This window comes from Podarcis muralis, chromosome 12, assembly GCF_964188315.1.
Source record: "Podarcis muralis chromosome 12, rPodMur119.hap1.1, whole genome shotgun sequence".
NCBI classification, from domain to species: Eukaryota; Metazoa; Chordata; class Lepidosauria; order Squamata; family Lacertidae; genus Podarcis; species Podarcis muralis.
In genome coordinates this window covers 37483984-37507112 of record NC_135666.1, presented here as the reverse complement: position 1 = coordinate 37507112, position 23129 = coordinate 37483984, and the positions used below count along the sequence as shown (strand labels likewise).

General features: G+C 46.9%; 2 protein-coding genes across 2 annotated transcripts; both read left to right on the top strand.

Annotated features, from left to right (window-relative positions):
* Positions 1 to 709: 709 nt before the first annotated feature.
* HOXA11 (homeobox A11) lies at positions 710 to 5612 on the top strand. The gene is made up of 2 exons (XM_028750532.2): positions 710 to 1794; positions 3514 to 5612. Exons 1-2 carry the CDS (start codon positions 1002 to 1004, stop codon positions 3744 to 3746), a joined length of 1026 nt encoding a protein of 341 aa, XP_028606365.2. The 5' UTR covers positions 710 to 1001; the 3' UTR covers positions 3747 to 5612.
* Positions 5613 to 13889: 8277 nt separating this feature from the next.
* On the top strand, positions 13890 to 20681 carry HOXA10 (homeobox A10). Its single transcript, XM_028750526.2, has 2 exons — positions 13890 to 16200; positions 18024 to 20681. Exons 1-2 carry the CDS (start codon positions 15231 to 15233, stop codon positions 18296 to 18298), a joined length of 1245 nt encoding a protein of 414 aa, XP_028606359.2. The 5' UTR covers positions 13890 to 15230; the 3' UTR covers positions 18299 to 20681.
* The last annotated feature ends 2448 nt before the right edge of the window (positions 20682 to 23129 follow it).

Here is a 23129-nt window from a genome sequence, read left to right as displayed (position 1 = left end):
AACTGGGGTTTCAAAGCGAGAGGAGGCCGGGGATGGGGAGGGTGTGTGTGTGCGGGGATCGGAGAGGAAAAGCCTTGTTAAGGGAGCATAAAAGACCGTGAAATGCCTAGAGCAGAGCTGGGATGAAGCAGCCCAGGCTCTCTGAGGTTAGTACGCAGGAAAGGAAGGCGTTTAAGCGCCTTCGGAAGTCGAACATGAACGCGAGCATGTCATCCATTCACCATGAAAATCAGTACAGACTTGGCCCTGGCACATTCTTCCCCGACCATGCCTTCGGAGAGAGAGAAAAACAAAAACCCCTGCAGGGCTGGGCGAGTACCTCCCGGAGGAGCCCTTCCCAAGGACCCCGTCGCTTGCGGAGCAGCGCTTCCCAGAAGCCAAGATCTGGGCAGAATTAGGAGATTACACGGCATCTCATGAAAGCGACTCAACGTGCTTTGAAAGGGGTGGGGGTGGAAGGGAAGAGATGGTGCGGGGGAGCGGGAGAGAGATCCGTGGGCACTTCAGCGGGCTAATAGGCTCAAGATAGCTTGATTGCGCGCGCGGGTGGGAAGAGAAGGGCTGCAAGGCGAGAGAGAGAGCGAGGAAGGAAGGAAGAAAGGAAGAAAGAGAAAGAAAGAAGGAGAGCCGGACAGAGGCCAGCAGTCTTTTCTGTCCTCCTTACTGTCCACGAGGCCCGCGTGAGTTGCACTTTAGATCTCGTGCTTTTTAGCCAGAAGACCAAAAGTGACGATCTGTTGCTTCCCCTGAGATGGCTACAAAAGAGGAGGGGGCGGGAAAAGCGGGGGGGGGGGGACAGGAGGGAGGGAGGGAGGGAGGGAGAGAAGGAGAGAGGGCCCATACTCGCAGCTTGTCAATTTCAACATTTGGTCACGTGACCAGCGCCTCCCTGCTAAGGATGGGGATAGATTTCCACGTCAGCTTTACGTCTCCAAATTTCTTACTTCACGGATCTGCTTCAAAGAGGCAGCTGCATTAGAGAATCATGTTAAGCTCGGCTAATGCGGAGAGCCCGAGGTAGCCTAATGATGGATTTTGATGAGCGTGTCCCTTGCTCGTCTAATATGTATTTGCCAAGTTGCACGTACTACGTGTCGGGTCCTGATTTCTCCAGCCTCCCTTCTTTCCTGCCCCAGACCCCGTCTTCTCGCCCCATGACATACTCCTACTCCTCCAACCTACCCCAGGTCCAACCCGTGCGGGAAGTCACCTTCCGCGAGTATGCCATTGATCCGGCTAGTAAATGGCACCACAGGAACAACCTCCCGCATTGCTACTCGGCCGAGGAGATCATGCACAGAGACTGCCTGCCCGCCGCCGCCGCCAACACGGCCGCCAGCATGAGCGAGATGTTCGGGAAAAACACCGCCGCCGTCTATCACGGCCACCACCCGGCTACGACAGCCGCCGCCGCCGCCGCCGCCAGCGTCTCCTCCAATTTCTATAGCACCGTGGGCAGGAACGGGGTGCTCCCGCAGGCTTTCGACCAGTTCTTCGAGACGGCTTATGGCACGGCCGACAGCCACTCGGACTATGCAGGCGAGAAGAACGGGGAGAAGATGCCCCCGGGAGGGGGAGCCGCTCCCGGGCCGGCCGCCGCCGCTGCCGTCGGCGCAACGTCAAGTTCGGACGGGAGCTGCGCCAGGGACGCGGCATCCGCGGCGGCGGCGGCTGCTGCTGCAGCGAGCGCCGCGGCCTCGGCTGCGGAGGAGAAGGAGCGGCGGCGGCGGACGGAGAGCAGCAGCAGCCCGGCGTCGTCTTCCGGCAACAATGAGGAGAAATCCAGCAGCTCCAGTACGTATAAAGGCAGCGCCCTGGCGCTTTTATGAAGCGGACTTGGAAATCTTAGCGCACCGCCGCTGTTAAATTTTTATATGCTGTTTTATAAGCATATAAGGTTTATGGAAGGGCCTGTAGATTTCCCCCAACAAAACTTTGTTATAAAAGGAGAGATCACGTGGCGGGGACTGAAATTGGCCGTGAAATACCCACCGGCCAATGGATGCCTTTTTAAAACAAAAAAAGAAAAAAAAGGAAAAGTCCCCCCCCCCTTAAATCATAAAAAAAGAATAAAGAGAGAGAGAGAGGATGTTGGGGAGAGAAAGGCTCTGTGGTCAAACTCTTGAAAATATAATAACGCACGTTTTGCGCCTGTAAATGTACCCAAAAGGGGATTTCTGAGTCCTTTGATATCCATGTAATCCTGTGATTATTTTTCTTCTCTCTTTTTTTGGATTTTTTTTTTATAAAAGCCATGTGTTGCCCCAGAAGCCTAGTTAGAAACTTGGATTCAAAGCCATCCCAGTTTTTTAACGATTGCCCGGGAATACCGTTTAGCAGAAAAACTAGCTGCCTGTATTGTAGCAATATAGTTAAAGCAACAGATTAACCTAAAGCTGGCCTTTTTTTGTCTAAAGGAAGCCATTTTCCTAAGACAATGTGGCAAGTATGTGTTGCCTTCTGCCCAACAGTTTGCTACTTACAATTGCTATCCAACCTGTCACTGCCTGGTTTTATTTTTTTAATGTAGATTTTTCTTGCTCCTCACCCCCTCACCTTCAAAAGCCTAGGAAAATAGCCTTGTAATGAGCTGTAACAGCAAATGGGGACGTGTTGTGTGTATGTGTGTTTGCAAGGAAATATAGCACCAATATTTAATGTAAAAAGCCTTTAAACATTAAAGGAGGGGGGCTATGAACATTAACCCCAGTGTGGCTATGAAGGAGCGAAAGGACTTGAGAGAATATAGCAGAGGGGTTAATTTTAAAACACCCCCCCCCCCAGATGCGAGTGATAAGGTGTAATGAACTAGTGGTTGTCCAAGGCGCTGGGGTACTGTTTTGTTATTTTTAAACAAAAGGGAGCTGCACACAAAAGCAAAACCAAGTTTAAGATTAAAAAAAAAAACCTCGGTCAAAGTACAGGAGCCCATTTGGCTTCTCAGATCCTGGTGTCATAATGTCCTTCAGGGGTGAAACAAGCGATGAAGCTCCCTATGCCCTCTCTTAAAACTGAGTTGCAAAACTGGGTTGCAAGAACAGTGTCACAGCTGGGTTAGGTTACAGAGAGTCTGCCATCAACCTTCTTAACCTTCCCGCGCCAAGCATTGTATTATTCGGAGACTGCTTGTGCGATGTCCATCTAGATCTTGTGCACTGCAGATTCTGCTGACTAGGGAGTCAGTAGTTTGGACACTGTGGGTTTTAATTTCATAGCACAGCGCCTCAGGTGTACTGCCTGAAGTGATGCTTCGAAGTGAAGATGTTGGGATTTTGGAATATTACATGCAAATATGTTCCTCAAATACATGCAAATATGTTCCTCAAATAAAGGTCAGGCTAATACAGCTGCAGAACGGAACAGAGCGTCAACTTTATGTAGCTAGTAAACAGGCCTTTTCTCAATGGTTCAACCCAAGAATGTCCCTTTATTAAATATGAATTGCAGTCGTCCCCCAGCCCTATCTGATCCCAGACTTAATGGCTTCTGCCTTTTATTTTTGTCATTCCACAGGTGGACAACGCACCCGTAAAAAGAGATGCCCCTACACCAAATATCAGATTAGAGAATTAGAGAGGGAATTCTTCTTCAGTGTCTATATAAACAAAGAGAAACGCCTCCAGCTCTCCCGAATGCTCAACTTGACCGACCGTCAAGTAAAAATATGGTTTCAAAACAGAAGAATGAAAGAGAAAAAAATTAACAGGGACCGATTACAATATTACTCAGCTAATCCACTACTTTAAAAAACTCGTAGCGTTTTTCAAGATGAGATTAAATTCAGATCTCGCCCATGACAAGGTCAAGCCACAGGGTTACGTATGAGAAGGAGGTGTGCAAAGTGACGGAGGACGCTGGGAAAAAACACCACACTAATATTTTTTTTCGTCCCCGTAAAAATGTAAACCAACTGGGGTTTCCCGCTACTTTTCCCTCCCCCCTAAAAAAAGTTCTTCTTAAAGCTCTTGACATATCAACTGGAAACGGTTTACACCCTGGACCCGCATTTCCAAACACGCCACCCCCATATTTTGCTCTGAGGGCAATTTTATACCTCTTACCTATAGACACTGCAACTCATCCCAACGCGGGTTCACACGTGAAAAAGCGGGGAGTGAGTTATTGGATTCGTGTCGGTCTAAAACTATGTTACTTTGGTTTTACTGTGGAACATTGCTTGAAAGGCTACCCATGGCTGCACCGGAGCCTGATGGACTACTGCAAAAGAAAACCTACAGGAGCCCCCGCAACCTCTAAATGCACAGCCGCCGTCCCATCACCTTCCCCTCCTCGACCCTTAAAATGACAAACCTTCTTCCGCAAGAGCGGTTACCCTCTTGACCAAGTTCAAAAAATTTAAGCAGTTGCAAGGCCAATCATAAATGTTTGTAGAGGTGTAGTAGTGTTGAGTCTAACCGTGCTGTTGATAGGGAGTTATGGTGTGGAAGGTTTGACAGTCTCCTTTTGAAACCATTTCAGGTATTAATTCGCCATATATGGTAAGGAAACAATCACTGAAGAGTCAAACACATAGCCACGTGCATTAGCTCTCGTTTAAAAAACCCCAACAAAAATGAACAACAACTGTCGAAAAGTGGCCATCCCTTTGGAGACAAATCATTATGTTCTTATTTAAATGCTTAAAGAAAACTAAAAACCAACCAAATAAATAAAAGTGCACGGTGGGGTGGAAAGAGAGGGGGAAAGAAAGACTAATCTAATAGCTCCAAAGGGGGAAACCGTAAAAGGAAGCTTCTGGCTTCTGTCTCACAAACTTTCTTCAGGAAATACCTGTGGAGAAGGACAGTTTGGCAAATACCACACAACACTTAATTGGACCCTGGATGTGTGCAATGCACTGAGATCAGATCATTAAAATAACTAGCGTTTTCTTTCCCTTAGAAGCCCAAGCAGAAGGCAAACAATGTAAATATGGTGGATTGGTTTTCAGATCTTTTTGTTCACTATTAAGTGTCGAAAGCCCTACTTAATCGCTCAGGCGGCAGAATCAAAGAACGGAGAGTTCCCTGGAGTTATTTTAAATATATATAAAAGAAGTATATTTCCCTGCAGGAACCAAAGCGAGAGTGAGAAATAGAGAGAGAGAGAGAGAGAACAACGAATTTTAAAAGAAAGAACTATTTAAAAGTCTATATCAGTTTACAAAGGATATTGTGTTTTATTGTAAAAGTCGCTTGCTGTCGAGAATATCTGAATGTATATTTCATACGAGAATGGTGTTTTACAAGACTTGTACATTTTTAAATGATCCGTTTTGGTTGGTATATGTTTTTTTAACGGTCCTTTTCCTTGGAAAATGTCGAGTTTGTCCTTTTTTAAAAAAAAAACATTCTGTGCAAGAAAGATAAGGTGACTAGAATGTTGTAAAAACCACCAGCTTCGAAAAGGGACACGATTTCTTTTACACGGTTCACAAAACGCAATACCTTTATATTCCAACACTGTTTGAAGATATGTATCGTCATATATGTAAATACGGTTTCTTTTACTATGCGAAGGTCTTTCGTGGCATGTATACAGTGGTACGGCGCACAACGAAAATAAACATGTGGGAAATTTATAATAATAATAATAATTTTTTTTAATCCTTGTGTTGTATTCATGGATATTCCTTGATCTGGGCTCTGGGAGTTTGAATCATGGCTCCTGAATGGGATGCTTTCATGGAAATTCCATTCACCTATTGCTTCTGGTCCTTCAGGATAAGGCAGTGCAACATGTCTGGTATTTATGAATGCGTAGGCAGACTGCAGCGAGCTTGAGGCCAGGTTTCACCGGTTTGTAGAAGTGGGAGTGGGTGGAGGATCACTCCTTCAAGTAACTGCAGATTACAGGCTTTATACATTTGCTCACAGGTGTAAAACTTATTAGCAAACTGGTGATTTTTTCTGGGCTCTTCCGCTCTTGTTTATCTCGGGCGCCATGTTTCTGAACACACTCCTTTAAGTGCTAAGAAATGTTTGTGGCAGGATCTGATCCCCAAAACGCAATGATAGAAAGGCAGAATGAAGCATATTGGTAGAAACGTGTTGGTTCCTCTGTGGTGACTCCTAGGGAAAGAGGATGGCGAGGCATTCCTCGTGCGAGTGAGGCCCAGATGGGCTGTGTGTGGTTTTCGTTCTTAATCTCTCGAGCGGGGAGGAAAATTTAAAATTAAAAAAACAACCCACCGAAGACCTTTTTGAGGATGTGGCATGAGGTTGATTTTCCTCTCTTACACTTAATCAGGAGAGAAAGTACATACTGTTTTCTCCTATTGTTTATTGGCTTTGAACTTCTGTATTGCTTTGGACATCACCCATAACCTTGAGGTGAAGGGCTAACTGGCTCTGGGCTTTTGCTGACAACCCCCACCTAAGCCAGACAGCGTCTGGTCAAAGGAAATGTACAAAGATGAAGCGCAGGGGGAGAGAGGAGAGAGAGAATGGAGCTCACTTGCTTGTTTGTTTATTTGGCTAGCATGCTACAAAGGAATGCAACTCTTAAAAGGGAGAGATAGAAAGATAGATAGAGAGGAGAGAAAGAGAGGGAGAAGACAGGGAGAGGAATAGGCGGGTGGCAATAAATGTTCAGGCAGTAACTTCCTTTGCTAGTTAAAAATTAACTGGTTATTCATCTCTAGGTTGACTCATGGAGTTTCTCCAGTTTTGTGGAGAGGCTGCTGGTGATTTCCTGGCCCAGTTAAAAAAAGGTGGGGGGGACATCCCATATGTGTTGCCGGGACAATGCAGCTATAAAAGTGCCCTCGACTCTCCCCCCCCCCTTCTATTTGCATACTGGGAAAGCTGGGCTATAAACGAGACGGAGGTTTGTTTCAGCCATCTCTGAGGGTAGATCCGCGAAGGGCAATTGTCTGCGCTAGCATCCGTTCGTTTAACGCGGGGCATTTGGAAACCGGCTGGCAGGTCAGCTCTGCGGAGGAACGCTGTTGCCACAAGATGGCGTTCTTCAGATCAATGTCAAAGCCGCAGTGGGAGAAGAGGGGGAGAGGAAGGGGGGGTTTTGAAATCTTGGCCTTTGTTCCCCTTGCGTTCTAGGAGCTGCACATTATATTATTTCACTTTCCACGCTCAGATTTGCAAAGGTAAGGTGAAGCCGATTGCTCACTCCTTCACGGAGAAGCACAAGCGTTGAGCCAGGAGGTTCTCTCTCACACACACTCTCAAGGCTGACTACTCCGGGCTTCCAGCGCTTCCAGAGGGTGAGTATTTCCTTTGAGGCTAAGTTTGGTTGATTAAAGAGGAAGCAAGCTCTTATCAAGGTGCAGCTGGAGTGACCTCTAGGTCTACTTGCTCTCGATTAAGTCCCTTCACGTTTATTTTAATTTCTTTTTGGAAGTGGAACTCCAGGGGTGTGGTGTCTTTTCGGAAAGCCAGTCATTAAAAGGTTGGCTGTGGAAAGTATTGTTTGAAGGCTTGCTAAGTTTAGAGAGCAACTCCTCGAAAGGAGTGGAGAAAAGGTTTTCAGGTTGAAGGTCTGCCAAGCAGTTCACGCGGTGGTGAAACAAGCGTAGGTAGGCCAAGACGGCGGCTTTCTTATAAAAGCTGCATCCCTGGGAATACAGGATTATGGATGTCCACGTTTGTCTGGAGGACGCTAGGTGTCTTCTGTCAACTAGATCTATAGCGGCGTAGACTGAAAATGGCAGCTATTGGACTTGAGCTGTGGTTTGCTCATTCCAGTTTGGCCGAGTTCGCCCGCCTATGGTTGGTTTACAGCGATATTTATTAAATGCCTTTTTCTTCCGAGGCAGCGTCACTCTCCTCCACTCTAAGCAGAAGAAGCTGGAAATCGATATAGCTGGATGTAGAGTAAAAGCTCCTTTCGCTTAACACCCCCACCTCGGAGCGATCTCATGTAAAGCCAATTCCTGAGTGGAGGCTGAATTTAAAATATCTCTGTTGATCCTGTCTCTATTGATCTGCAGTGTACTTGCTGTAGAAATATTCTGAGAGCGGAGCCATAATCTGGAAGGCCTAGCCCTTGTATACAATAACAGGAAATTTACTTGACACTTGGAGCTACGGTCATCAACATACTTGCTGCAGCGAATTTGCAGGGATCTCGTGTTATGATTATTCTGAGCGGGCCAATTACTTATATAGGATTGAGGGATATCTAGTTTTCTCTAGATTGCTGCCTATTATACAACATCCAGAGGGGATATTCTTGAGCTTCCTTTTGCATAAAGCGCCTGGGATCAGATGCTAACGGTGAAGAGTTACCAGTGTAGCACCCAGGATAGATTAGGAGGAGCAGTCCTGATTTCTTAAGCAGTCGACGAGTTGACCTTGGGATAAATTACAGATTACAGAAGCTCGCGATGCGATTGCCCCCCCCCCACTTAACCCCACTCAGATAGGCCCAACTTTATTCGAGCAGTCTGCCTGTGGCATTAACTTCTTCGGCTTGCATATTTTGGTCCGAGTCATGTGTTCCTTGCAGCTGAAAGTCTCTTATCTTGGCCACGCACCGCCCTAGTGAACTATGATTTCTGAAGTCCAGTGTTAAAGCTTTACTCGGTTATTATGGTGGGGTGGAGGAGGCGAGGCGGGAAGACGGAGGGAACTTTCCTTCAGTGTTTATGGAAACAAAGGCAACCGATTCATAGGAGGGAAACGTTCCGCCCAGCAACTTTCTTGCATTTATTTAATCAATTTCTTAGGTCTCATTAGCAAATCATTTCACCAGTCGGCTCGTGCTTCTATGGTAGTAGCATGGTGTCCTCTTTTCCGAGGGAACTTTCCTCCAGTGCTTATGGAAACAAAGGCAACCGATTAATAGGAGAGAAACGTTTAGTCCAACAACTTTCTTGCTTTGATTTAATCAATTTCTTAGGTCTCATTAGCAGATCACGTCACCAGTTACCTCGTGTTTCTGTAGTAGTAGCATGGTGTCCACATAAAATGATAAAAATTTAAGCATAGCGAACTCAAATGAGAGATTTCCTCCTTCATTTTAACAACAACAAGAAGAAAGAAAAAGAAACCAGTAAAAATGAATAAATACGTGTATTCAGAAGCATACTTTTTTAGTTTTGGTTGCTTTCTTTCATTTCATCCAAAAATATAAATAATAAACAGGTTTCCACAGTGGTTAGTCTCTAGATATCCTCTGGTGGTAAAATTAAGTTTTCTGTAGATCTAGGTCAGGAAGGAACCTTCCTTGTAGCTGATTCCTTATATTCACTCTTCCCCACCCGCTTCGATTTCTAATAAGCTGGGATAGTGTGCTTGGGGGAAGAGGGTGAAAATGACTCTACGTTTATAATATGCTGCGATTGCTTTTTCGCACACAAGCACGCCTAAGGGTCTTTAAAGAGGCGTCTTCCACTTCGACGTCTCCTTCGGATATCGTGTATTCCCCATCCCACCCCAAATCTGTGCAAAGGAAATGCCTCTGAGAACGAACCATGGCCGAGCTTCAATATAATTTTATATTATAATTTTACGTTGTAACTTAGAAATGCAAATAGATATCCCTCCGCGAACAGCTGCTGCCTCCTAGTTTGAAATAGTGTGCCAAACTCACGTTGAAAAGAAAAGAAGAAGCATAGGTTCAGACATGCGCCTCGCTTTGACTTCAACATATTATTGCCTAGCCTAAATTATTCGCAGCGAGAAATCCAACTTTGCTGGAGTCAGATCAATGCACTCTCTCCAAATTTCGTTGCTACGTGCACAACATAATGGGCTACTAGAACCAGTCGGGAGTCTACGACACAAAATGCTAGATACGTGTCTGCTAGCCTGGAGTTAAGCTTGCTAGCCCAGAAGTGAGTCGCATTAAATTCAATAGGGCTTCAAGTCTCAGGTTAAGTGTGCGCAGGACTGTAGTATTTAATAACTTTCTTATGCTCCGGATCCTCTAGCTTAGGCCTTGGAATGGCCTTATTTTGAATGTGAGCCCCACTGAGACCTGAAAAGACTTGTGCTCTGCTCCCATTCCTTAGGAGACGTTGATTTGGGAGAGATGCCCTTGACTTCAACTGAATTTACGTCCAAGTAAACACGCATTCATATACGTCTGTGGTCCCATCCACTCTCGCGCGGAAGGATGTGCTATTGAAACCAGCAGGACTTCCTTCCCGACCGACGCGTTTAACACTAGGGTGCCAGGCTGCGATCCTGCGCTCGGTTGCCCGCACATAAATCCCATCCCTATCAGAGAGAAGAAGGAAGGTAGTCACCAGCAAACCGGTGAGCAGGATTTCAGCCAGACCAGAATCCCAGCTGCCAGGAAAAAAAAATGGGCTTAAGGTGCAAACGAAGTCCAAATTTTAAAGGAAATAAATCTCCCAAACCCGATCGTCGCTCACTCTTTACCCTTCAGGCCCTCTCCCCCTTCCCCCCTCCTTTTAACCTGAAAGAATTTCGAAGCGAAGATAAAAAATTACTTCGGTAGTCGTTTGACACCTTTTCTTGGCGCAGAGATGCGGTTCTTAAAACGCCTGATGGAAAGCCGCCTGTTTGGAAATTTTTCCAGAGGGAAAACTGCCTTGGCACACAGTCACATTCTTGACAACTGACACTTTTAATGTTAAATAAGTGCGCACTGATTGTATTAATTTGGGTGGAGATTTACAAAATGCAATCTGCGGCTATATATTTAAAGGCAGGCAGCCTTCCGACTCCCATGATAGCTTTTACACTTTTTCCTTCCTCTCCGCGCCCGCCCCCCCCCCCCGCCACCGCCAGCCCCTTTCCCGCAAAACCTCAATTTACCCATGTCAGAAATATAAAGCCCGTTTTAATTAGCATACAAAATAGCATCCCTTTCTTAACAATGTTGTACCTTTTTAGTTCCTCCTGGAAATAAGGAGTGGATAAATCATTCTCTTCAGCGAGTGGGATTTTAAAGGAAGAGAGACAGAAAGTGGCAGGGGGGGGGGAAATCCCTCCTTCGATCTAACTTGGCTTAAGTTATTGTGTCTTCCTTAGCCCTTCCAGTCTTTTTTAATTTTCAGTTCAAACTCATAAAACAGCCTAACGACTGTACTAATGCAGCCATTATATTTCTCTTGGACCAATAACTGTGGCGTTGTTGTTGTTGTTTAAAAAATTAATAGGATATCTGTGTCTCCGCAGTGTACAAAAGCTGGTCTCCCCACCCCTCACCTCAAACTACCAGCCCTTTGGGTGGCTTCTGAGAGCCTTCGGTCCATTCCATAACTCAACTAAGGAGACTCTAGGCTTTGCCGACCCACATGTTCCAGCGCAACCTGGTTGTAGAGCTGGCTGGCTGTTTGCTGGTGCTTAACCCGCCAACCCTCCACCCACCCACTTCCCAATCTCCCAGACGAGTTTGTTGGCAGGAGCAGAATGAAAAAGCAGTCATTTCTCTTCTCTCTCCCCCCCCCCCGCGCGCGCCCTGCATAATAGTCTCAAGAAATGCTATAAAGTCCTGGTTAATGTCCGAGACACATTGTTAAGTGTTTAAAATGTTACCGCTACACACAATGCACGCCAAAGTAGTTTAGTTTGCTCTAGAATTGACCATTATCTTTTATAGTTAAAAATCAAGTGCGCATTATTAGTTTTACTTCACTGGCTTTGACGATGCTTTTGGCCTTGTTAGCGATTAAAGGAAAAGGCGCCGAGAGCCGAGTTCACGAGCTCCTCCTCGCGCGGTCCAAAAGCTTCCCCGAGTCAAATGCTAGCCTTCTCTTTACCATTGACCTCCCCGGGCTTTGGATCCGGCCCTGGGTGCCTTGACCATCAAAGCCCAGACGCTTTGGGTCCCACAAACGCAACCATAAAAGGGGGCCCTGGATACGAGGGGCCGCTTCCTTATTGCCTTATACTTTGAGTGAAAAGGAACCAACAGGACCCTGGATTGCAGAGGGTGTGTGTGTGTGTGTGTCCAGCTGCAAGCGGTTCTAACCTGAAAGAGAAGAGGTTTCAAACCATTTTCCTAGCCCCGCTCCTCTGGTTTCGACCGCCGGTTTCCCCTTCGAGTCTTCTCTTGAATCCTAAGAGCAGAAACCGAGTCTTGCTGGGATGGATCCGACCAAAGGTCCAATTGACCTCCAAAGTGGCCCACGGGATGCCCCTGGACCTCTTTGAAACGGGAAATGGTCAGTCGCCCGTGCACTTAGGAGGTGCGAATTCCCGTATCTCCAGGTTTTTCGCCTTCGCTAGAGTCACGAATCGGCTCGACCTTCACTGTAGCACTTATTTAAAGAGAGGAATGGCGGAAGGGAATTCTTTCCATTGGGATCTATAGATTCGCAATCTTTTTATTTAAACTGGGGGGGGTGATTATTATTTTTAAACAGACTTGTAGTATCTTTCCTTTGTTCGCCAACGGACCCTTCCCCAGGTAGACGGCTGTTGTTGTTGTTGTTGTTGCATAAGTAGCAAGATTTTTCAAGGCATGCGCTTCATTTCTTTTGGATCTGGCAGCTGAGGGGTGAAGGCGGGGATCAACACACCGCACAGAGGGACGAGATTCCCCCTCCTCGAAGTTTTGATCTACCTGATTTTAGCCCCACCAAGTCCTGGGAAAGGCGAAGGTGGGCCGTGCGCGCGGGTCCCATTTCATTGCGCGGAGATCTGCTGTTACAACTCTAAGCCCATTGATAATACGTTTCCAATGTGCTAGCCCATAAAAGTGCTCCTTATATGGCATTAATTTTGCTAGAAGTCATATTGCCCTCCTAGGAATCTGATAAGAACTTGTTCCTCACACATTAACACAGTGTAAGTTAAGTCGAGTTGGGGAAACACGGACAATATTACTCCAGGGTGTGGGGAAGGCGGCTCTACTTATAGGCTGCTGACCCCCTGCCTCTGGTTGTTCTGCCTCCATGCTTAACTTGTGCTGGAAGCCAGCAGAAGTGAAAAACCCAGGGTGCAATTATTGGCTGGTGGGAGAGGAGATGAGAGGTGAGGGTGATGGGTATGGCAGTGGTGGAAGTGGCTTAAGAAGGACGTCTTGCCTTTCCATAAAGATTTTACGGGCCCGGCAAAGTTGCAACTATCTCTGCCAGGCTTCCCATCCGACAAGCCAGAAACCTCAGGAGGCCCCCTTCGCGTTCACTTGCCTAGGAGAAAAGTCGCGTTCTGTGTCCTGCTGCCTTCTGAATCTTTTAGAAGCTAAGCGGAGGGGAATCCCAGAAGGAAGGGAGGGAAATTCCCCACTTTTGTAGGCAAAACCAGGGCGTTATTAGGCATGCGAGGCTTGGCAGATCAATCCTACCCTACCCAGCCCTCCGTGGAAAGGGGGAAATGTGCGGAGTGGCATATGAGCATTTTGCAGGACTCGACCTGCATTGTATGAAAGCCAAGGGTAAGCCGTGCCAGAGAGAGAGGGTATATCTGAAAGCCACCCTCTCTGCTGCACTCACTACACCGAAGGCTTGGTCAGGAAAATAAGGCAGCGCCTTTGCCTCCCGATTCCCTTGGCATTCTTAGCGATTTTGAGGGCTTTATGGACGAGGGAGTGGGTGCCAAAACGGAACCGAGCAGAAGATTTACAGCACAATATTGAATTGTTCAAAAGAATATTCCTACTCGCTTGGGAGCAGAGACAGGCGATCATTTAAATCCTACCAGCTGGGGCGGTTTGGAAGAAGAGATACTTAACGCAGGGATTTGTAACCTAAAAAAAAAAAAGTTAAACAAATATTTGTTTTCTTTTCTTAAAAAATAATAATTCTAAAAGACTCCATGGACAATAAGAGATGTTATTTCTCTCAAGTTTTTATTATTTCCAAACAACGCGTGCCAAGAACATGAGAGACAGAGAGGCAGAGAGAGAAGTGGAGCCATTCTTTCGCTCTCTCTCTCCCCCCCCCCCCCAATTAAAAAATCTATCTATCTGCCCCCGTCTGCCGGTCTCACTCTCTTGTCTGCTAGTTGTCTACCACAATTACGAACTGGCTACACAGTTTTGTCTGACAGTCCTTTTTAGCCTTTTATGGGTTGAGAATGAGGATATTTTGAGATAATTTGCTTGTGGCGCACTTTTGAATCTATAGTGGGTGTGCGATTATTATTATACTCCCCCTTGGGGGAAAAAGAAACCATTCCGAACACTAACCATTAGAATTGAATGTTAATCTGAGGATATCTCGCATCCACGTTCTGTGAGACCTTTTGCTATCCTCGTCCCTACAAGACACACCAGATATTTCTGCTTCGCATGTTAGTTTAAGACCAGATACGGAAGACTTCGATGCAATGCTTGCTTACTGGGTCAACAAAGATGGGCTCATATTGTTACTGTTGCTTCTGCGGCGCTAGACAGGAATATTTCACAGTGGCGCTCCTCAGCCTCTCTGCCAGGCGGGGGTTCACTTCTGAGCCGGTATTTCTATATGTACACTTAGCTGAAAGTAAACCCACCCATCCCACACTGAACACAGTGGGACTTGCTTCCGCGTAAAACACGTATATGCCAATATTCAAAGATGGGAGCCAGGCTTGAGAATTTTCTTCATTAGTGCCGTTGTCATCTTGAGGAGACATTGGGTGACTTTATGATGTCCGTAAACCTTCAGTGCTAGTGAGGAGGTCAGATTGGTTTAGAACTTCCAGTGGCCCGTGATGCCATAATCACCGCCACTAGAAATAGGTAAGCAAAAGCATGTCCCAGGGCTTGACAATAAATACTGAGGTTTTAATAATTTCATCACAGCCATGGGCTGTATGAGATGGGATTGGGAGAGCAAAAGGGGGAGGGGGGAATGTTGGTGGCGAGGTGGGAGAAAGAGAGAGAGGAGCTGGGATGTTGAAAGGTTCACTTACAGCTCGCTTTACGACCTGAACGCTTAATATGCTCCTTTGCAATTTTATATTAGCGCATATGCTTAAAGAGGAAGCCTGGCTAAATTATGGGTTGCATTAAAATCGGGGCAAATTGTTTTCTATTGTTTGTCTCCCCTTTCTCCTCCGTGTGCGCGAGAGCCCACGCGCGCCTTTCCCCCTCCTTTGCTCACACGCAGGCAAAAGACAGCCTATATGTGGCAACATCAATTGTACCCCGGGTACCTAGGCAAGGGCAGCTATGTGGCACCATCGATTACACACACACACACACATACACACACACATATATAAAATTCAGCAGTGGACCTGAGAGCAGCTCATTGCCTACGAAACCAAACGGGGAGGGGTTGCTGGCGAGGGCTGGGATTCCATTGGCTGCACGCACTCGCCGTGGCGCGGGGGTATCTCTAATCATATCCAGCATGTTTTGCACAAGAAATGTCAGCCAGAAAGGGCTATCTGCTCTCTTCGCCAAATTATTCCACCACGGCCATGGCATGCTCGGAGAGCCCCGCTGCAAACTCTTTTTTGGTGGACTCCTTGATCAGCTCAGCCTCAAGCAGAGGGGAAGGCGGAGGAGGCGGAGGCGGGGGCGGCGGAGGAGTTGGAGGAGGAGGAGGCGGAGGAGGCGGCGGCGGCTACTATCCCAACAACAGCGGTGTCTACCTGCCACAGGCGTCCGATCTGTCCTATGGGCTGCAAAGCTACGGGCTTTTCCCGGTCTTGAGCAAACGCAATGAAGGCCCTTCTCCAAGCGTGGCGCCGGCTTCTCACGCCTACATGTCAGGGATGGAAGTCTGGCTAGATCCCCCCAGGTCCTGCCGCCTGGAAGAGCACGAGAGCCCGCAGGCGACCTCCTGCTCCTTCGCTCCCAACATCAAAGAGGAGAGCTCCTACTGCCTCTATGACGCCGAGAAGGGCCCCAAAGAGGCGGCGGCCACCGACTTGTCCGTTTTCCCAAGGCTGAGCTCGGAGGTCTGCTCCATGAACAACGTGACAGCCACCGGGGTGCCCGTCCCAGGCTACTTCCGCTTGTCTCAAGCCTACGGTACCAGCAAGAGCAGCGGCAGCAGCAATGGCAGCAGCTACAACAACAACAGCAACCACCACCATCAACATCATCACCAACAGCAGCAGCAGCAGCAGCACCATCCGGGGCAGATGGTGGTTCCTTCCCAGTTCGCCCCGCAACCTCAAGTGCGCTTTGAAACTCCGCCAGCGTTGACTCCTGCAGTCCCACCGCCGGATCCGGGGAGGAAAGAGAGCGAGGATTCATCCCCCCCCAGCACCTTGGCTTGCGTGGCCCAAAGGGGTGAGGAAGAAGGGCAAGCTTCCTCTTCGGCCCCCGAAGAACTCTCCCCGGCTCCTTCAGAGAACAGCAAGCCCTCTCCAGAGAAGGAAACGCTAGGTAAGCAATAAAATAAAATAAATAAATGCACTACTCTCTACCCGCCTAGCTCCCCCGCCCCCGCGCACGGCAGCCGGCCCCGTTGCCACAAAAACCAGGAGGGGTGGGATGCGATAAGGGGGTGAGAATCGACCAGAATACTGGAAGCCCCCTTCGCTGGCCAAAATGGCCATTCATAGAGCGGCTGAGCGTAACCTGCTGAGCTGCCATTCATATTTGGACGCTGGGATGCTGTAAATAAATAAATATTGATATAGCCACCCCTTCGAGTTTATGAGCCATGCAAAAAGAAAGGAAAAGCTGAGTATGGGTAAAATCCTAAAGCCAAAGGGCTTGAAAAGAGACAAAATAGGAAGAAAAGGAAAAAGAGATAAATACAGCTCTGTATTTCCTCGCCTCAAGTGATGCTGAGGTGACTGCAGAGATAACATAGATGTTTGTAAAGCGTCCAAAGTAAGCAAGGGGCCAGCGCCAATAAATAAGCCCATTAACAGGCTAAGTTCTAGTTTACGATCCTGGATGCCTTTAAAAAAAAAAAAAGGCAGCTGGGTTAAAATTCTCTTCTATGAAGCACTATCAAATTAGACTGCTGGAGACTGCGCTGCGAGAGGCTCTCCAGAGCGCCACAAGGCTTCTGTGTTGAAATATACGCAGGGTCATTGGAATGAATGGGAGCTGTGCAAGAATGCCAGAGTTCCTGGTCGGTGCTCAGTCATTCATTTCAACGCGCGGGGATGGCGAGTGGCTTTTGCAGAAGGATTTTCTATTTCATGATGCCATTAAAGGGAATAATAAAATAATAATAAGGAAATAAAACCGGGAACTCCGCAGGGTAAGCTTACAGTTGTCTTTTCTCCCACAATTCTGAAACAGGATGCAATGAAGCATGTTACGTGCGTGCACACATACATGCATATGCATATCGTTATCTAAATGCACACAGAGAGAGTTGGGTTTCCCGCCCCAACCCCACCTCCAGTTACATGTACGTCCAAAAAATAAAGAGAAATGCATATGTGCTTTAAAAAAAACAACGTGCATCATCAGTGTGTGCTTGTAGGAACCATCTCAGCGCTAAACTGCCCAACGGTTTAGATTTAATTTGAATTTGGAAACGCACAGCCCGTTCCTATGCTTGCTTGTTTGCTGCGCCACTGAATTGAACGGGCTTGATTCTCAGTAACGCAACATTCCTATACCTGCTTACCGGGGAGTAAGCCGCACTGAACACAGTGGGACTTACTTCTGAGCGAACATGCTCTGGAAGGGTGTGTGGAGTGGTTTAGATGGGATTGCAGCCCTCATTCGCCAGAAATATTAGGCATAACAATTCGAAAACGACCCCACCCCCAATAAAAAAAAACAGCCACCGAGGGGTTCTTCTTTTTTTTTAATCGAGCGCTTCGGCAGCGTCGACCACATTTTCAAATAATCTGGATTTAGGGGAGGGAGCAGGGGGCGGTCTCGCAACGAGTGTTTTGAGAACAAACGGCCAGGACTGAAGCAGAGGCAAAACCCTGCAAGACGCCACTGCCAAAGGCATTTGTGCGCATCGGTGTCAACTCCAAAAGCGATCCGGTCTCTCAGACCAGCGAGATGCGGCAAAGTCAGGGAGTGTGTTGCAATGCTCGCTCTCCTTTGGGGCTCCCAATTTAAGAGGGACCCGAACCCTGAAGGAAGGCCAGAGTGCCCTTCTCAAATTTATATTCGGTACTAAGTACGGAAGCGTCCCCCAGCCCAGCCCCGCTACGCCGCCCAAGTTTTCCTGGTGTCGTTCTGGTAACCTTCCCTTTCCCCCCCTTATTTTTTCCCCTTAAAACTAGGCAATTCCAAAGGAGAGAACGCAGCCAGTTGGCTCACCGCAAAAAGTGGCAGGAAGAAGCGATGCCCTTACACCAAGCACCAAACTCTCGAGCTGGAAAAGGAGTTTCTGTTCAACATGTACCTGACTCGTGAGCGTCGCCTAGAGATCAGCCGCACAGTCCACCTAACAGACAGACAAGTCAAAATCTGGTTTCAGAACCGCAGGATGAAACTGAAGAAAATGAACAGGGAGAATCGAATCCGGGAGCTCACAGCCAACTTCAATTTCTCCTGATGAACCCTAGGCACGCATCTTGATGGTCTGAACAGCTAGGACGGTTCCACCCCCCCACCCCCCCCCACCCACGGGTCTCCTCCCCACCTCTAGCTACTCGCACCTGTGTGCGTCCGAGCCTTTCAATTACATCCTCGGCCTCTCCATGGCCTCTTGGTAATTGATTTCGTTGGGATGAAGCCATAACTGATGCACACTACCCCATCCATGTCCGCTGCTGCCCTCAGTCAATGCCCGGTCTGGAAAGTCTGACGCTGAGGGGGGGAAATGGTTTTCAGAACCCTAGATGCCTATTGTCCCCCCCTTCTCAACACCCTTCTCCCAAACTCCATTTTCAGAAAATTGAGCCAAATAAGACTGAAGGCAACTTGCGTTCTCTCCCACCCCACTGTAATAGTAGCTGGTGTTTTGGATCTGAGCCGAGGATGGTTTTGAATAATTAAAATCTGGCCACGCCGCTGCTTAATAGGAAACATGCGTCTAGCCGATCCAGATAAAATCAGGTTATAGAATATGGTGTCAGGAGCCAAGTCTGGCGCACTTATATGTTTGTTTGTGCCCAATCCCCCGCGTACCCAAAAATCCATATTTAATATTACAACTTTTTAAATTGCCACGAAAATGAGACCTCTTCCCCCTCCTCCTCCTCCTCCCCCTCCCCCCCCCAAAAGGAGAGAGGAAAGTCTTTGTCTGCTTTATTGGCTAAAATCTTACACTTTCTGGTTGTAGGTAATGACTTGAGGTAGTTTTTGCTTTGGATACCTTTGGGTTACCGCTAGTTACGCTTGGCAAGCACATGAAAGGAAGGAAGGAAGAAATCTTCCCGCTTTGGAGAGGAGAAACGACTTTGTCCACGGAGAGGTGTGTTATTCTATGTATATTGGACCACCAGATGAATTTCCCCCCTGACTTGACTGTGGGGGACAGCAAGGGAGGTGAAAGTTTCCCCCCCTGGTTTCTTTGATACTGTGAAGTTACATGCGTTGAAAAGGTCAAGCGTGTAGTGCAAAGAGAAGATTTTTTTTTTAAGAAAAAAATATCTATGAATACAGAATATGTATAAATGTCTATTAATATTAATATTATTAATATTATTAAAATGCCGATACTGTTGCAAGCAAAGCATTCTATAGCGTTATTCTCGATGTTAGCTCTATCTCTCGTCCATCCCCTCCTTACCTTAAAACCAATGAACTGTAATGCTGCCCTGCGTGGAAGTAAAGCAAAACAAAAACAAAAACAAAAAAACACAGGACAAAATGGAGACGCTGTTTATGTTTCTCTTGGAAGAAGAATAAAAGGCATGGAATGAACCACCCTCTTTTTAAAAAAAAAAAAATACCTCGTTTGTGACTGTTTATTCTCATGGTCCTACTTTCAGATCTCCAAGAACTTTTACAACAGGAATAGTTTGCCCGAGCCCCCTGCAATTACTTTAGGAATCTATTTAAATATTACCTAGACGGTCGTAATTTGTCTGGGCCATATAGCAATGGTGCTGTAAGGTTTGTCGGCTTTTGTTCAGTTTTATGACTTGCTAGTATATCTGGATTGTTGCTGTCTTGGACGAGTGGTTTTAGTTGACTGAGGGGCTGCACAGACAGAGGAAGCCAAGGGCTGCCTATTTGCGAAGTTAGAGGACCTGGGCTTCTCTTTATTTATTTATTTTATTAAAATAACTCGGTGGCTAACTCACGAGGAAGGATCCACTATTATTATTTTTTATTTTTTTTATTTTAAACCAAACAAAGCTACCCCACTAGACGCTCGGAGCTCTTTTCAACTCCAGAGGAAAACCTAGATGCCCCCCCACATACACAAAAAGGCGATTCTGAAAAGGTGAGCACGTGGGAACGAGGATCTTGAGCCTTGTTCTCCTTGATCGATCAGCTTTTCCGCCATGTTTTTATTCCTCCCCTCGCTACCTGCCTGCTTGCGGATGCGCTTAAGCGGAGAATGTTTTGGCATTAAGGTTCTGTATCATTGCACGTTGATCAGCTCCAGAATCCAGACAAAGGCGAATCGGGTGGGGAGGGAAGAGAGAGGGGGAGATTGGAAGGGGTGGGAGTGGAGGCGGTGGTGATGGGAGCCTGAAAGGGCTGTGTAGCCATTTCTTTTTCCAGACTTTGAACCCGCGCATCTTGATCGTCTTCGATAACCTATGTATACAAGGATTCTTGCCTCTCGAGGCCTCCCTGCCCCGCTGGCCCCTTCTCTAAGTTGCATTTTAAAAAGGCATCATACCCTAATTCGATCCGGGGCTAAGTTAGAGAACTATGATGGAACGTGGAGAGTAAGATTAAACGGAGTGACTACGAAGTGGGCACAAAGGCGTTTCTAATGATTTGGCGGGTCCAGAAGAAGAGAAAGAACTTCATATTTTTTTTAAACACACAAGAATGTGGAAAGTTTGTAGACGGAGATGGAGACTCTGGTGGAGAGGGCGGAGGGGGACGGTGGGAAGGGTGAGGTCTTGTTGCTGTTCTGTTTTTTGGGGGGGAGGGGGCTTTCCCCACCCCACCCGCTCGGAATCTGTTTCTTTTGGGCATTGGTGTCTCTCCATATTTATTCGAAGCGGGATCCTGTTTCCTAAGGAAAGCGGCAGTGGGGAGCCCTCTTAATTAGGAGGCTGAGAACTGGTCGGTGGTTTAGGTAGTTTCATGTTGTTGGGGCTGGATCTCAATCTCTCTCTACAGCACGAAACTGCCTTAATTACTTCAGTTTGAAATCATCAACCGGGTCTAATAAGAATAAGAATAAGCGCCGGAGTCCATCCGTAGCAATAGCGATACAATACTAGTAATACCGCCTTTTACCGAAGAAATCTGGCAAGCTACCTTTCCTCGGCAGGCGTTAAGTCCCAATGCCATTGGTTTGCCTTCTGCGCGCCGAAAACCCCGCGCCTTTCCAGTCGCCTCAATTAATCCATTTCAGCCAAGTTGGAAGAGGGGGGAAATGTTTCAAGGCGCTATTGGAGGAGACCTTCAAGCTTAGCTAGGATCGGTTGTCTTCGGGTTTTCTCATGCAGGTTTCCTTCAAGGTCAGGTGCACTCTGCCAGTTTAGGAATGTCCAGATTTTATTGTCTAATCCGTATCAATGGATACTTTGATTATTGTTGCTGCTGTTGCTGGTGATATTATTCGCATTATTCGCAAAAATGTCTGTTGCCCTGGTGTTTTCCTCCCTATGTATTGGGTGTGTTTCAGTTACTCCGCTGTAAAGAGAGAGAATCTGGTAGCAATTTCCATCCCTGCTTACTGGTTCTATCTCATTATATTTTATTGAGCTATATTGTGTTATGAGGTCTCGCCGCCGGCCCGTTTGCGCAAACACACACACACACACAGCCCTTGCTCTCCCTTTCCTTACAGTGGTGGCCTTCAGAATCACTCTGTTTTCTCTCCGCTGTTTCTCCCCCCCCCCCCCACCCCGAAGCTAGAACAGTCCTTCCAATGTCTGCAGGGAATGCAGACCCTAAGGGCATAAGGGGCGGAAAGAGGGAGCCCGGGGAGGCAGGAAAACTCGGGAGGGGGGACCCCAAGGATTTCTCCGTAGCTCACAAGGCCTCGGTTACGATCATTATTGGAGTGTGTCCGGGCGCCTGCATTCCAATGAGGCGGAATAAGCAACAGCGACCTCGCTTGGGCTCGAGGCTGCGCTGTGCTGTCGCTTTGCCTTTTATGCGCAGCAGCCCAGCGAGAGGCGAAGGAGCTGCAGCGCCTTGTTTACACCGGATACACACATTGTTTACAGCTATTGTAAATGAACAAGACCTCTCCCTTCCATGTCCTGCGGTGGGTACGGGTGCGTGGGTATTGGGAAACGCACGGGAATATCCTTTATATTCTTTTCCCCCCTCCCCCACCCTTCAAGTTTCCGAACGTTTCAGAGAACAATTAAAAGGGCTGGAGAAATCAGATTTGTTTAATTCTGCCTTCCACAAACACACACCGTCCCGTCAATTTTTGGGGGAGCCTTTGCCACTGTTGAATAATTTAAATGGCAAGTTCACACGATAAGTGCTTCGGGGGCATTGCTGCTTATAATATGGACATTGTGTGGTTATGTATGTGTCTGTGTTTGCACGAATGCACGTGCCTACGGCTTGGATCTAGAGGACGTACATGTTCCCACCACATGAATACAGAAAGAAGGCATTGCTGTATGCAAGCAGCTACCATGGCCAGCCTTCTGTATGAAGTCTGTGCTTCTTCTGAATCATTCTACGATTGTTTGGTCACTTATCTCAAGCAAAGCTTATTTAAAAGCTAAAAACACAACAAAACAGACAAACCCAAGAACCCGGAATTCTCCATATCAGTACGCAATACATTACCTCCTACAGAATATTATCCAATTCCTATTAGGACTACTTTTCTTTCTTTCTTTCTTTCTTTCTTTCTTTCTTTCTTTCTTTCTTTCTTAGAAGAGAAAACTCTATGTGTCTCTGTGTGTACACACATATATATGTGTGCATGAATGAGAGGGAGAAGGGGGTGGAATATATGTGGGGGAGAGAGAGAAACATTAGTCAATTATATTGCTTAGATATGTTTAGGAACATACTGATTACTTCAGACTCTGTGTAAAATAAGTAAATAAAGTGCGAGCACACAATTATAACCCTTAAACGGCGTTTTTATTTTTCCTTTGATCTGTCTGGTAGGTAGATTCAAGGGTTAAAACCTAATAATATGTGTGTGTGTGTGTGTGTGTGTGTGTGTGTGTGTGTGTGTAACCAGATATAGTTATTAAAACTCTGAAGCTGCGACCATATATACACACTAACTTGAAATAAATACTGTTGAGATCAGTATAACATTTTTTAAC

Coding starts and splice junctions, on each gene's coding strand:
- HOXA10 (XM_028750526.2), top strand. CDS start 15,231: ATGTCAGCCAGAAAGGGCTATCTGCTCTCTTCGCCAAATTATTCCACC. Junction 16,201..18,023: donor TCCAGAGAAGGAAACGCTAG/GTAAGCAATAAA, acceptor CCTTAAAACTAG/GCAATTCCAAAGGAGAGAAC.
- HOXA11 (XM_028750532.2), top strand. CDS start 1,002: ATGCGGAGAGCCCGAGGTAGCCTAATGATGGATTTTGATGAGCGTGTC. Junction 1,795..3,513: donor GGAGAAATCCAGCAGCTCCA/GTACGTATAAAG, acceptor GTCATTCCACAG/GTGGACAACGCACCCGTAAA.